General features: G+C 41.2%; 1 protein-coding gene across 2 annotated transcripts in view; it reads right to left on the reverse strand.

Annotated features, from left to right (window-relative positions):
• ddb1 (damage-specific DNA binding protein 1) overlaps window positions 1-15360 on the reverse strand; it is a 39138-nt gene extending 23778 nt beyond the window's left edge. For both annotated transcript variants that reach the window (XM_046394269.1, XM_046394277.1), the window contains exons 1-12: window positions 15191-15360; window positions 14176-14324; window positions 13075-13191; window positions 12209-12430; window positions 10658-10772; window positions 10396-10493; window positions 5033-5191; window positions 3685-3768; window positions 3390-3506; window positions 1372-1474; window positions 573-648; window positions 377-485 (exon numbers count right to left, since the gene is read on the reverse strand). In XM_046394269.1, the coding sequence (XP_046250225.1) occupies window positions 377-485; window positions 573-648; window positions 1372-1474; window positions 3390-3506; window positions 3685-3768; window positions 5033-5191; window positions 10396-10493; window positions 10658-10772; window positions 12209-12430; window positions 13075-13191; window positions 14176-14324; window positions 15191-15251 (1410 nt within the window). In that variant the 5' untranslated portion in view covers window positions 15252-15360. The remainder of the gene's footprint in view (window positions 1-376; window positions 486-572; window positions 649-1371; window positions 1475-3389; window positions 3507-3684; window positions 3769-5032; window positions 5192-10395; window positions 10494-10657; window positions 10773-12208; window positions 12431-13074; window positions 13192-14175; window positions 14325-15190) is intronic.
• Between the last annotated feature and the right edge of the window lie 921 nt (window positions 15361-16281).

Here is a 16281-nt window from a genome sequence, read left to right on the forward strand (position 1 = left end):
TGCAGGTTAAATTTTGAATTTAAATGAAGTGCAGTATTCGTCTTTACCAAATGTAAAATACATGAAGTACTTTCACAACCCATATATTCACAACTGCCCTTTTCAATCATGTATGATTCTGCTCCTGCAAAGTATATCTTATTACCGTAAATGCAAAATGCCAGAGTTGAAAAATTAAATTTGATAATTAATTTTGAATTTGTGAAATCAGTTGCTATTCCTGCACTGACCTGGGATGAATAAACACTGCAAATTCAGCTAATTCTAGGAGAACCAGCTCAGGCATCAAGGGATGGTCAAACTAGCCAAGGCATGTTGACAGCACATGTACTTTAAGTACTGTAAGTTAATCAAGTGTGTGCGTGTGAACACGAACCTGAATGAGTTGTTGGTGAGCCACGTTTCCACAGTAAAATGTCTGCTGGTTGTCCACAAAGCCTGGAAGTTCAGTCTCTTCAACTTCCTCGCCACTCAGCATCAACACGCTGGGGGAAAACAGACTCTTAGGATAAGATAAAGGCATTCAGAATTGACTCTGCACTTATCTGGCATGGTACATGGATAACACTCACCGTGTTTGACCCACAAAAGACAACACCAGCATGTCGTCTGTCTCTCTGCCCGCCTCAGAGCGGAGTGGCCATAAACCTTGAAGAAAATTCAAGACACAGTGTTAGAAAGAAAAGTTACTTTTTGCACCAATCTGCGGAGCAGGAAAAACACAAGATACGGCAAGTATCCAGACCGAGCTTTAACTATTCCACCTGTCAAATGTTAACATGTTGGAAAACGTACAGACTGCAAATCTCTCTCTGAGAGCCATTGATTGGGTGAGTGAATAATTGCCTCTCATCAACGGGCCAGGGGAAGGAGGCAGCAGCTGAGCCTTTTAGGGCAGAGATGGTCAATAAACGACTGAAGCCTAACAAGTGTAAGCCGACCTAACCTGGCCCGTGTGTCTCATTTAAGCATCAGAGAAGCGTCTTGGGAGAGAACCTAATTTTCTGAGATTAAGAGGTGTCTGCCATTGTTAAACCTGATGGGATTCTTCATCTTGACAGTTTACTATTGCAGACGTTACTGTGCTCGTCTGGTTTGCTAAATGAAAACAAATGTTGCCAAATCTAACCTTGGCAACTCCCCTGTTCTTTTGAAAGTACCGAGCCAAGAACTACGACATCCAACCCATCTGCTCACACTCAACACGGCGAGCATGGACGAGCAACAGCTGGCATCTTGGCAACGCCAGGAAAACAGATGTGTATGCTGAAGTAGCTCTGCGGGTCAAGTCGGTAAAGGATTAAGAATAAAGTCCAGACTTGAGGGGGAGGTGATGGAAGAGGCACAGACGCATATACACAACACACAAACCTTTGATTCCTGGGAGGTCAATGCTGGCATGCTCATGAATCCCAATGCCGTTGCGAATGATCCGAAGGGAGCCCTCCTTGAACGCACCCGAGCAGGTCACCAGCTGAAATCAGCAAGAAAAAAAGGACCGATATAAGGCAGATTCTGTTATTTTTACTACTTTCTCTCCAACACCATATTATTTATGACCTTGGTCATATCTTGTAGTTTTAAACATCATTAAAATCATTGCAAAGGTCATCCACAGTACAGTTTGTGCTGGAGGAAGTGGCAGAAGCCAGAGCGAAGGCAGTCACAGAAGTAGGAGTGAAGGATCTGTGAATACATACAAGTTAACCGTAGAGCTTCTCCGAGATTGCCCAGTTCAAACATGGCAGCAACTGGCAACTCCGGTGTCTGTACAGTCTGACTGGAGTGTTATAGGATGTTATTCACTCATTCAGTCATGGTACACTAATAGGATTAATGTATAATTTCAGTTTCAACCACCTGCCACCCAACAGCTTCATCGTAATGGAAATAACCACTGTGAACCTGGCAACTCACCTAACTCCCCCGAGCATGTTCTCAAATGCCCTCACACACTCAGCCCCACAGTCACAGGACTGAGCGAATCCTGATGATCTGCACACAACATATTATGTTGGTGTATTTGTTATTTAGCAAGAGTTTACCCTCATAACCCCCAATGTGCTTTGTTGCACATCTGTGAATATGATAATTTTTCAGTATTGACTGTCAACTGTACTGTCATGTTGTTCTGAGAGCCGTCCAGCAGCTCCTGCATCAGTCCTCTGCTGGCTTAACAGTCTTGGAACGCGTCCGCACCAGTTTAACAGGTCAAACGCTCTGTGGATTTACTGCAAATGGAAAATTATAATAATTGTGATTGGACTGTGTTCTGTGTGGATGAAAATGGTCAGTGAGCTGACTGCGTGCTGGTCTCTTCCCAGAGAGTGGCTCAGCGTTCTTGTGGACCATTGCCTTTGGAACCACGCCGAGAATCCCAGAGGCCTGGAGTCAAACCCTGCCAACAAAACCTTCTGTACTGTATCTCTCTCATTAATTCACTGTTTCATCTCCCTCTGTCTCCATGATTTGACGCAAAGATGGACATTCTTTTGTCAAACCATTATATTTTGCTCAGTAACATGTCAAAAAACATGCAAAACCAAACAGATTCATTCGGCATCTGGCTTCACTGAACACAAGCATTTATATTTTGATATAACTGGAATGTGAAAGAAATTCTACTACGTGACATTATGAAGTATGAGTCATGTCACTTTTTATTCCCCTATACAAACCATTTCACAGCAATTTTGGTCGAGAAAAGCGCTAAAGATGATTGCTGCAATCAGTTTAAAATGGTGCAAATATCATTGGGGGATGTATTACAGTAATCTGACTTTTTTGCAGTGGAACAAGAAAGCCAATTTAAGCTTGTGTACCAGAGATCCATTTAAAGATTAGATGTAACTGCAGTCCAGCTAAATCATATCTAGATGCCACTGAGGTACAAGACGCATGCTAATGTCAGGTGTACTGGCGACAAAAAAATAGACCGGACAAAAGAACACCCAGATTGCCAATAAAAAGGCACAGGAAGTTGTGCATGTGGTGTCAGCATAATCTCCTTAGTACTTGTACCTGGCTACTGTGGCCAGTGGCAGGTTGGTGCTGTAGTACGCTGCATGAGCATGCTTAATTCTGCTGACAAAAACACTGTTAACAAGAACTCAGCTCCCTGAAGGCTGTGACAAAGAGGATGATAAAGATGAAAACACAGACTGAGAGTTGCCATAAATGCATCCAGTTGCCATTAAAGAGGGTTTTATTCAGTAAATCACCATATCGTGTCTACATCCTCCCAAACGCCCAAAGAAATCATCCTATCTGAGTGATCTGCCTACATTATGTAACTGGAATATAACGTGTTGTGTAATTCCTGTTTTGAGAGTGGCAAAAATAAGAAGATAATGAATGAGAATAAATTAGTTTTGTTTTGTTTATTTTACCTGGCCCTGGCCTTGCCTCTCCAGGTCCACCACACACATGTCCACAATGGGACCCAGATTGGTGAACGTCTCCATCACAGCCACATATGAGCCCTGATCATTGCTGTCCACGTTGAGCTGCAGAGAAACAAACAGAACTCTGCTTAAAAATCAATAAAAAGGGAGGGAGGATTCAACACGCAATCTTTTAAATTAGCGAAACGCAAATTACAGAAGTGTACTTAAAATAATGTTAATACTGTACAAAGCACAGAGCAATTACTTAACACTTGTGAAACTGTCTCTTCCTGCTTACCTTCACTAGCTGAGAATCGCCCAGTCTGGAGCCCACAAAGACCACACCGTTATCCAAGTAGGTCAAACACTCAGCAATGGATGTCTGTCATTGGAGAGAGACACAAAAACAGCTCAGTCACTTTTGCCTGATTTTTGCTTGAAAAATGACACAGGTGATTAATCTAGTTAATCTAGTTAACAGTCCCTAATTATATTTCTGTCGATCGACTTATTGGTTGATTGCTCCAGGTCTAATCCACACTAACGTACACACATTTGAAAATTAATCCTTCTTTTCACATTCAGTCAGCATTTACGAAGCACACATCGAGTTTGGCCAGACCGCTCGATGGACATTAATCAGAATCAGAATCAGAATCAGAATCAATGACAATTAATTAACAGATTTACACATTTAGCACATTTAGATTAGCACATCACTTAGGGCTGTGGGTTATTTCAGATGGGAAATCATTACTGTTTTTGACCTTTCACATACTAAACTCTTAACTGGAAAAAAATAAAAATAAATAATTGGCAGATTAGTAACAACGAAAAAAAATAATCATTTGCAGCCCAACTCGTCTGCAATCGCCTGACAACAACCACAACAAAAAGGTCACAGAAAACAACTCTGATTGAGTCAAATTAAGTCATAATAATGGCAAATAACGGAATTAATGCACAATTTGTGTTGTTCCAAATAGAAGAGCAGGAAGAGGAAAAAAACTCTCCTGTTGGTTTGAAATTTTCAGTTTTGGGTAGTTCACTTTTTCAAAGTGATGTAAAAACAGACAGAACTCTGTTGACAAACTAACCCTCATCATAACGAACTGTAAATTGTGTCTGTTGATTGAGCTGACAGTTTCAAACAAAGTTAAGAATAACCTGAAAAGCGATCTCTTTAGCTCAGCAACTCTACTCTGCTCAATTGTTTCTGGCTCCAGCATCACTCAGGCAAGAAAGCTTTTTACCTTTATAAACTCCTCGGCAAGTCATTAGAGAAAGGCGCCACAAGCCAAAAGCTGGGTGCCTTTGACATAAGATTTAGCTTTGAGCACAGTATTGACAAACACTCGTTTGTCTAAATCAACTTAAAAGAAATAAGTGACACCCTGGCAAGGAAGCAACAAAGAGGTGGGATCATTTTTTTCTCATCTTCTCTACAAGTGTAGACTGATCCATTAGCTCCTGTCAGGGCCATAAACCATTGAAAAGTCAATCGAGGAAAATCAACAAGCAACAGAAATGGTGTTCGAGCCAGGCAGAGAGATACAGATGGGAGAAATGCCAGAGGAAAGGCAGGTGGATAAACAGTGAAGACAGACGGAGATAAAGAGACACAGAGAGTAAGTTAAATAGAGGACCTCTCCAAGCAGCTCCACATGCAGGTCTTTGAGTGCCACCGTGCCATCCATTAGCTCCTCCTTTTCCAAGAGCAGCATGAACAGACGTCCCTCCATGTCCCCCAGCAGGTAGCGCGAGCCATTCGGATCAACCCGGTTGTGACAAACAATAGTGCTTTGCTGCAAATGACAGTGGAACACAAACAAATGATTAAAATCACGCTCACAGTCGAAGAAAAGCCTGTGAGAGCTCCTTGATTTAAACCAGTAGTCTTCATCCTTGCCTCATACATTATCCATGCATTTATAAATGAGCATGTCAAAGTACACAAAGCCACAAAGACCTGACTTCACAGTGTTTGTTTTGCTCTCTCTCATTATGAATACATGCTCTGAAGAGTTTCCCTGACATACAGCTTAAATCTGACTCACAGGGCTACAGACTCTTGAAATTTTTCCTGACAAGAAAAACAATGTTTAAACAAGTCTGCCTGCCGTCCCATCAGGAATCCATGTTCACTAACTATAACTAAATGTAAGTAGAGTGAAGAGTGAAGAATTTGACACTCCTACTGTCTTTGTTTGTTTTTTTTTCATGTTTGAGAAAATGCAATTTAAAATTACAAACGTAATGTGATTAACAGAGGTATCAATACTGAAGCATTTTGTGCAATACAATTAGTGATGTTTCGTTCGTGAACGATTCGTTCAGTATGAACTAATCTTTTGTATGACTTGGGAGTAATAAGTCCTCTCAGTGAGCAATTTGTTCATTTTCATGCAGTACCTTATCTCACTACATGACAGGCACCTGCACAAGCTCAGTCAGCAGGACAGGAAACAGAAATGATTAGTCCACAACTCACTCAACTGTGCGTCCGTCCTCAGGTCCACGTTCTTATGTCACGTGACCGCCAGGCAGCTCAGGCTGTTTACGTTCACACCTTGGGCTGTGTGGCGAGCAGTATGATCATTCATCGTTCTCGGTCAACGTTCTCATTCACACCTTGGGCTGTGTGGCGAGCAGTACGATCGTTCAACGTTCTCGTTCACACCTCGGGCTGTGTGGCGAGCAGTACGTTCATTTATCGTTCTTGTTAATCGTTCTCATTCAACGTTCTCGTTCACACCTCGGGCTGTGTGGCGAGCAGTACGTTCATTCATCGTTCTTGTTAATCGTTCTCATTCAACGTTCTCGTTCACACCTCGGGCTGTGTGGCGAGCAGTACGTTTGTTCATCGTTCTTGTTCATCGTTCTCGTTCATCGTTCACAGCTCAGGCTGTGTGGCGAGCAGTACGTTCATTCATCGTTCTCGTTCATCGTTCATAGCTCAGGTTTTGTGGCGAGCAGTACGTTCATTCATCGTTCTTGTTAATCGTTCTCATTCAACGTTCTCGTTCACACCTTGGGCTGTGTGGCGAGCAGTACGTTCGTTCATCGTTCACAGCTCAGGCTGTGTGGCGAGCAGTACGCTCGTTCATCGTTCTTGTTAATCGTTCTCGTTCAACATTCTCGTTCACAGCTCAGGCTGTGTGGCGAGCAGTACGTTCGTTCATCGTTCTCGTTCATCGTTCATAGCTCAGGTTTTGTGGCGAGCAGTACGTTCGTTCATCGTTCACACCTCAGGCTGTGTGGCGAGCAGCACGTTCGTTCATTCATCGTTCTTGTTCATCGTTCACAGCTCAGGCTGTGTGGCGAGCAGTACGATCGTTCATCATTCTCGTTCATCGTTCTCGTTCACAGCTCAGGCTGTGCGTCGAGCAGTACGTTCGTTCATCGTTCTCGTTCATCGTTCATAGCTCAGGTTTTGTGGCGAGCAGTACGTTCGTTCATCGTTCACACCTCGGGCTGTGTGGCGAGCAGCACGATCGTTCATCATTCTCGTTCATCGTTCTCGTTCACAGCTCAGGCTGTGCGTCGAGCAGTACGTTCGTTCATCGTTCTCGTTCATCGTTCATAGCTCAGGTTTTGTGGCGAGCAGTACGTTCGTTCATCGTTCACACCTCGGGCTGTGTGGCGAGCAGTACGTTCGTTCATTCATCGTTCTCGTTCATCGTTCTCGTTCATCGTTCACAGCTATACTTTGTCAGCTGAAGCAAACCATGTTGCCTTCTGTATTTAGTGTTTGTGAACCGCGGCCTTTTTAACAACGCCCACAAGAGGGCTACAGCGCCACCTGCTGTAAAAATGAACGAAATGACTCAAAAAAAAGATTCGTTCAATTTACTGTTCGAGAGTGAATGATTCGATTTAGTAAAAAGAGTCGAACTTGCCACCACTAAATACAATGTACTCTCACTACTGGATTTTACTTTCATATTTATACGAAATGGACTTTATATACACATATAGACTTATCACCTTATATATAATATTTTGATAAATATCCTTACATTTTGAGATTTAAAGCATTATGACTGAACAGGATGTTTTATAATCGAAAAATAATCTCTGAAGAGCAAATTATACAGTAGAAAGCCTGTTTCTCAATTATCTAAACCATATCTTTGGCACTTCTGTACCATCTTATCAGCTGACACACGGATACATCTGTGATAAGCTGATAGTGGCTGATAACATCAACTTGGCTGGGATATATGAACTCTGCTTCTAATTATGCAATTCACGACTTTTGCGGTCTGATCAGTGTGTGTTGGCATAGTATACTGTATTATTTGTTCCACAAATAAAACTGCAGAGCCAGAGAGTAAAGCTGGACAGCTTAGAAAACTCTGATTCAAACTATAACAGGAATAGCATGCCTTTTTTCTTTGGCTTTGCACTGAAACAAAACTCCCTTTGGATACCGTCAGACTCTCACTCAGCTTTCAGTCCTGGTTATACTTGAGCTGCCTCATACAACATCAGCCTAACCAGAGCTGGCAACACCAAAACATGTTAGAGAAGAGGGGGAAAAAAAGAACATCCTAAGAGCTTTAAACTTCAGATACTGGAGAGCCAATGTCTCCTGTCCCCACTATAACTACAAGATAAGCTGACTAGAATAGTAGTCATGATTGGAATTGGCATTAAAAATCACATAGCGTGACTGAGCTTGCTCTACTTTTCTTTCAACAGAAAGTATTGTTATTGTCATTGTCATTGTCTACTGTACAAGCCAAGTCAATTTCTCACTTGATCGAGCCTTTGCAAAATTTATTTTCGCAATCCTCCTGTCTGTGGTGTTGCTTACATCTTCTGTCAAACCATGGAACCGCTTTTATTTCCCACAATCCTCTGGCACCCCTTCCCACTGAATGGCAGTTAATTAGCTTGTTAGATTCTACAAGAAAAACCATCCTGCTGGCCCGCCAAAGACCAATCTACAAAAAACTATTATAAAGCTCATACACATTAAGCAGACCTCAATGCAGGAAGAGGCTTTGGTGTCTCACAAAGGTTTTTCACTTCTGTGCTCTAGTGACAATTTATTAATTAGCTGCCAAAAATGCAGTTATGCATCAAAAGGACATGCTTCTGTGTTTTCTTGACATTGCTGAAAGGAGTGTGTGTTTCAGCTGAATCCTAATGTTGCATTAGGTGTGAAAGAAGTCAAAAACAATGCATCATTTAAAGTGGGCTTTCATTAGTCACATAGCGACGACAGATGCTCCACTACCTCTTCCCTCAAAAACATCTGCCGAGCAATGTTGGGCAATGCTACTGTGGAAATACAGTTGTAACAGAAACATGACAGCTTGCAAGACAATTGTGAGTTGGGTAAGTGTGGAGGCTGTTTTAGGCTTTTAAAGACAGAACCAATCAGCAGGAAACAGATATGAGCTGCAGCCCATGATGAGACAACAAACGGCTTTGAGGCATTTGAAGCTGTACTTCAGTTGCATTAATTATTTGTGAGGAGAGGGTAAGGACAACCTTGTGGTGCAGCTAAGCAGCACTCAACAAAAAGTAATCCAATGTACGGATGCTTAGTTGAGGAACACATCAATATTTCCAAGTTCTACATTTATTGCTCCTCCATTTCAACAGTTGCTACCTCCTTCAGCTTTGGCAAACTGACCTTTGCTGGTTGTAAAAGCACTGCAAAAAGCATCACTCTGCCAGCACAGGCTAGTCGTCACAGACACCACATTTAAAATGGATGTTCATTTATAAATAAAAGTCCCACACTGCAGATTTAAAACTATACAAACCCAGAATTGTGTTCTAACAGAAAAAACCTTTGCCCACAAAGCACGAATAAATAAACCTTATATCATTTAATAAGTTAGGTATCAACAGAGCCAGTAACTCTAACAAAGACATTACTTTTTTTATAATGAAGACAAAACAAAGCTGTGTAACTCAACATTGGAAGCTACTACATAAAAACAAAATGTCCTTTCCAAAATGTATGAGGCCACGGTAGCAAAACGTACCAAGACGGTGGGAGAACATTCTCTAATTATAGAGGCAGGATGCTGTTGAGGAGCTCCTTTGGGTCCCGAGCTTTGTTAAATATGACCGGAGCAGTACAGGCTACAACTTGATCTTGATAACAGTAAAAGTAGTGGTGTATGCGGTGCTAAAGTCATCATCACAGCAGTTTTAACTTGCCTTTAAAAGCAACTTCAATATCAATCACAAGACTCATCCCAAATAAACTCCAGCATGAACACCTCAGGGTGTTATATATTATATATTAATATAATAAAGGTTCTGACGACAGTTTTACTGACACGATTTTTATTCTACTTCGTTATATAAAAAGAGTGTGTATCCGAGGCTTAATTTCTCACTAGACACTGTTTAACTAGACGCAGTTATGCTGGAGTCTCTACTATGAGCTGTACTTTGCTTAGTATAACAATGACAACAGTCTGATCCTTGTAACTGTTTGTCTCTAAAACCTTGCACATAGATCAGGACAGAAACCTATAACCGAGTGCATTAAATCAACTCTAAATCACTTCATATTGCTTTGTAACTTCATTTTGGGTGTCTTAGGATGAGAAATGTTTATATTTGTTGGGATGTAACAGTATGCAACACAATTACAAGAAAGTGTTCCCTGCTGATACAAACCTTTGCATCATAATTCCAGCAGGATGCTTTGTTTTAAATGTAGCTCATATACTTCTCTCTATGCAGCCTTTCTTGCACAGCTGGTAGTTTCATATGAGATGTGGCTAAAGATCCATCATTTGCTTTACCTCCCAATTATAAAAGGAAAAAATTAACTGCCAAAAAAATATTATTTCTACACTGTAATAATAACATTATTGTTGGCATGTTGCAAGATCCTATGTACATTAATTCTACAGTGTAACTACAAATGCAGAATGATTACATATTTAAAGCGTTACACCTAAATATTCTACTTTTTAATGAGACAGATGACAAACAGAGAGAGCTAGCGATACCTATCATTTGATGTCCTTACCTTGATAGTAGGTGGTGCAATGGCCAAGTATTTGTCTCCATTGTGGTAGGTGATGGACTCTTGTCCTATGATTATAGCTCCACCAAATGGCTCTGGCACTAAAATACAAGCACAAAGGCAAAAAAAATACATATATTCATTTCTACAGCTTCAGAAACAAATAATTTGTATGTCCCTCGCAGGTTTACAATTAAGTAGCACTGTAACTCATGTGATCACATTCAGTCATTTCAGTAATGCACACAGTATAAGCTCTGATTACCTGGGATGACCATAGATGCCTCAGCCTCCACATTCTCTTGTTTCCAAGGGCCCTTGCTGAACTCCTTCTCCCTCAGAGAAACCTCATAGGTCTTCACATGGCGTCCTTGAGGGTCCTGCGATACACAACAGCCCACCATGTTACATTTTCAAAATAAAAAAAATGTTTGAGTGGGACACTGTGACATTAGTCAAAGTCAAAGTCACCTTTACTGTCAATTCTGCAGCACATACAGAGGATTGAAATTGCATTACTTTAAGACCCATGGTGCAGGAAGTAGAACACACTAAGTAAAAAAATGGGAACATATAAAATATAAACCCCCCCCAAAAACTAAGGGCATGCAAAATAAACTAAGACACAAATTGTCAGTAAATATAAATATAAAACTTAAGGCACATAACAGGTTAAAGTGACATGCAGTGTGAAGAGAGCAGTCCAGTGCTGCATAAAGTGGCTGGTGAGTTCAATAGTGTGTGTGTGTGGGAGTGAACAGTTTCTGGGGCTGACAGGGTATGAAGCTGTCTTTGAGTCTGCTGGTCCTGGCTCGGGGACTCCACAGTCTCCTCCCTGATCGCAGCAGACTGAAGAAGCTGTGTGACGGGTGGGTGGGATCACCCGCAAGACAGAGGGCTTCGCGGGTGCTGTGGATGTCCTGAAGGGAGAGGGGAAGAGATGCACCGCCAATCTTGAGCTGCTCTCAATACCCGTTGGAGGGTCTTGAAGCAGGACGAGGTGCAGGCGCCATACCACACAGTGATGCAGCTGGTCATGATGCTCTCGATGCTGCCTCTGTAGAAGGCGCACACGATAGGGGCCAGGGCTCTGACTCGTCTCAGTTTGCGGAGGAAGAAGAGACGTTGTTGAGCTTTCCTGGCCAGTGGTGCGATGTTCCAGTTCACAACAATCTCCTTCATCTTCTCCACGTTCAGACAGGGATTGTTGTTCCTGCATCACGCGGCGAAGCGGCTCACCTCGCTCCTGTAGTTTGTCTCCATGGCTGATGAGACCCATCACAGTCGTGTCGTCCGCAAACTTGATGAAGAGGTTGAAGCTGTGTGTCGCTGCGCAGTCATGAGTCAGCAGAGTGAAGAGGGAGGGGCCTCAGACACATTCTTCTTGTGTTCAGAGTGATGGTGCTATGTTGCTGCCAACACGTACTGCCTGTGGTCTCCCTTTTGTTTATCGTGTACACGCTCATCAGGACAAACATGCATGCAGCTGACACAATACAGTCCTACCAATGGTGTGACACTACTGCACCAAACAACAGGAGGCAGTAAAACACCAAGACGTGCTGCAATGACCAGCAAAGACAGAGCAGAAGAAGACGGCTTCACAGATGTTTTATGAGGAAGTTGATGCACTTGACAGGTTAGACTTCAAGGATGTGTTTTGCTTGGTGTTACTGAATGCAAACTGAGCTGTTGGCTGTTTAATAGAAAAGTTGCTGTAACACAACACTACATTACAATACTTACAATATTCTCTTACACACACACACGCATGCACGCTCACTCTGACATTCAAGCCCCAGCCCTCTTAATGTACCTGGTAGATGAAGCAGACGGTTGGGGCCTGGCAGCCATACAGGAAGTGAACATCAATGACCTGCAGCTCCTCCAGTCTGATGTTGAAGGCCTTCAGCTCACGGTTGTCCCGGTCCAATGGGATCACCTTGAACAAACCGTCATACAGCCGCAGGCCAATCATACGGCATTCTGGGTCGACAATTCCAATAATACCGGTCTCTGAAGGACGCCCAATACGATCCTACAAAAGAATATTTGGTTTGGAAAAGTCTCAGGCCATGGGAGCACTTCAGACAAAATTCACATTTAATCAGACTGGTATTGACTACAATATCGCTGGTAAACCTTAATGAGAGCTGATACTTCAAAATGACAACATTTCCACGACAATTTAAATCACAGCATATTCTATTAACATTTGTCACATTGGGACTGTGTGTGGCATTTGGCAGAATGTAGACAGTGTAACTGAAGTCTCATTAATAAGTCTAAATAATAAGGGTCTCAGTGACTTGGTTCATTTTAAAGAGGTTATTGAGAAGTCAAAATATGTAATATTGCTGTTGGGCGGAAACCTTGCATGCACGAAACCATGAGTTTTCGGTAAAAGAAAAAAAACGTGTTTTAAAAAGAAATGAAGCCCATGTTGTCAAAGTTGTCATTGCATCTTTACATATGGGCGGATAATTAATCTGTAAAACCCACATGCATACATTAAGGGTTACCAACAGTATTAATTTATAAAAATAAATAAATAAATAAAATAAAACCTGACAGTGGGTGTTCTTCACATGAACACACTGAACGACCTGAAATTCATGATGATTGAGCAGATTACAATACAGTGAATTTTAAGTATGATATTTGTATTGCTGTCTCGCCTACCTGGACATTGCCGTGGGCCCTGGTGATGATGTCAATGCTCTCTCCGTTCTGTTTGTATTCTAGGATGCAGGCGTTGTACTTGGATGTGAGAATGAACAGCAGGTCTTTGCTCTCTCCCTGAACAAATGAAAACAGACACCAAAGTCATCAAAGACCAAAGATGAAAGAGCCTACTTCCAGTTTAATGAAACCAGCTTGACACAGCAGGTTGTACAGGTCGCACTGATCAGCCGTCTGATTAATCACCAGCAGCCTGATTATCACTTGCCCAGACTTTGAACCCACGTCAACAGCAACTTCTCTATTTGGACTGCCGACTTGATTGTCAAGATTTATATTAAGCAACCACCAGTGCTTGGCATATGTTTTTTTTCCCATACAGGCAGAGTCACATATACACAAAATAAACACTGATGAACTTTCTGATCTTGTTTAGAATATACAGAAACAATGCAGCTTTTATTGGCCAAGCATGTACACTTGTACTTAATTTAAATACAGACATAATATGTGGTTGGTCACTGCTGCTTTTATGTATATTCATATATGTATGTATTTTTTTCATTTAGTTGAACATACATTATAGGTAAATCTCTATTTTATCCAGCTTGGTTGTCCTTGTTTTTATATGTACATCTACTTCTTTCCATCTTCTTGATAACTGCTCTTGCTTCCTCTCAGCAATGAAAAACTGACATCATATTCTGCTTTCTGGTTCAGATATAGATTTTCAATGAAACACACTAATTAAAGGCATAATATGCAGCAACTGTCAGTTTGTGAACACACCATTAAGCAATTCTGGATAAAGACAGTTGATAATTGAGTCTCATGTCTCATGTCTCAATATCAGTGTTTGCCAAGTTGAGAATGAGAATCAACAACAAACTCTCTTTCTTGAGAATTGTTGATGCCCAGAAACATACCAAACGCAGCAAAACAATGAGAAAATACTGGCAGAGAGCAGGATCTCTGCAGATAGAGACACCGCCACACACTTCTAGTGAGTCATAAGTGATGACTGAGATGTATTATTTTTGTTCCTGCATATTATGCCTATGCACATTATTAACAGTTCTTCCAACAAATCACAACATGTACCTTTGGCCTGAAGAGCTCCATTACAGCAATCTTTCCGTACATGCCCACTTCCTTTACGGGCCTCAGCCCCTCTGCTGTGACCACATAGATCTCCAGCCGTGTGTTTTTAGCTATGAGCAGATTGAGGTCCTCTGCAGAGGTGAAGTGACCTGCAGATGCCACAAGATTTATAACATGTTAATTACACTGGTGACTGAGAAAGGTGGGCCTGTATCAGCAATGAAGCTGGAGAGCAATACTGAAAACGGAAATAATCCCAATTGTCTTACTAAAACCTCAAGTTGCTTTTACGTATACAGCACATTTAGTAGTTCCTCAGCCGTAGAGGCAAAAATACCTAATGTAATACAATAATACATAAAGGGAAAAATAGAAATGCAAAATCACATGCAAAAATAAATGTCAAACTCAAAACTTTACGTTATGTGACGGTAAAATGCGTTTAACTGGGGAAGACGTAGCATCACAGCGCTAATTCGTGGGCTGTAAGATGATTTGATAATATCACAAAGCCTTGGTTTCAGTATCTTAACATGCATCCTGCATGTTGGGGCCCATATTAGGTCAAAATACATCAGATTTCTGATCAGGTTTACAGGGTCTTTGCCAGAAAACACATATTACCAAAAACCTCTGCATGCTTTATACAGTTTGCAATAGCTGTGTTTTGTTAGAGTAATGCTTATCAGCAAGGCAAAACGCAATTTATCCTGGAGTAACCAAACTAGGCACGACAACGGCTAACGTTAGATTAAAAAAAAAAAAGCTCCAAAGAAAGGTTTACCGCATCGTGTGTGCGTTAAAACACACGCAATATAAACAGATAACAGACGTATGTGCCATGGCTAGCATACAGATGAGTATGCCCTGACTAGCAAGTAAACATCTGACTTAGCAAACCAAAAGCTAGCGGCTAATGCAGGCCCGTCTGGAGCACTTTACTTTCAGCGCGGGAGCTCAGCTAGCACGCAGGTGGCAAAAGGTTCATCACTGCGAAAATAATAAACATATTTACCTGTGATGCAGGCGTTGACTGCCGTAGGTTTCTGAGCTGTTACCACGTAGTTGTACGACATTTTTGACGACAACAAAAGACAAACACCAGAGTAGTGTTTTAATCTCACAACAGTGGCAAAATCATTGATAATACACGTCCCGGAAGTAGTTATCTGGCCGTTGTAGCATGGAACCAAAGAAACAAAAACTGATTCTGGGGTGCAGCGCCCCCTGTGTCGCGGAGGTTACTGTAGCGGTGGAGGATAATATACTGTTACTTAAGAACGAGTACAGTTTTGTGGTACTTGCACCTGACGGAAGTATCTCTACTTTTTGCAGTTTTATACTTCAACGTCATTACTATTCAGAATAAAATAGATGGAAACCTTTGATTCCGTCATATTTATTTAGTTTCTAGATAACTGCAAATTTAGTCAACAACAACAATGATAAGAGTGACTGATAACGATGTATTGTTGTAGATTACATTGTCGAGGAGGAACATTAAACTGAAGCTTAACATATTAAAGCATCAATAATTACAATCCAGTAATATATGTTATTCTGACAGGAGACATTTTGCATAATTAGTACTTTTATTCTTGATATATTTTGAAGCTAATACTTCCGTGATTTTACTTGAGTAAAATGAACGCAGGACTTCTATTGGTAACACAGTATTGTACAGTATTGTCACTTTTAAGTACGTGAAAGTTTCTTGTAAGTACATGAAAGTAACAGTATTAACAGTATTAAGTCTTGAGTTAAAGATCTGAATATCTCTGCCACCACTGGGAAAACAATCAGTTTAGTCACAGTCTAGTGTATAAAGATCTTTATCTTGATTGCTATATCTAAAATATACTCGTAGTAAGCAAAACAGTGTGCTGAATTATTTACTTTTATTCAGGTTGCTCAAATGTGCTATAAACTTGTACTTGTTTCCCTTGATAACAGTGCCTACTGTTGCCCTAGTTCTATTATTACAGATCCCGTTATCTATGTATCCTGTAACACAGAAGTGGGAGGGATGATGATGTGTATTTGGATAACATTACATGGAATCCGTTTGGTAGATATCTATTACTTGACTTGAAGTACAGCAGTATC

Source organism: Scatophagus argus, chromosome 1, assembly GCF_020382885.2.
Source record: "Scatophagus argus isolate fScaArg1 chromosome 1, fScaArg1.pri, whole genome shotgun sequence".
Classification (NCBI taxonomy): domain Eukaryota; kingdom Metazoa; phylum Chordata; class Actinopteri; family Scatophagidae; genus Scatophagus; species Scatophagus argus.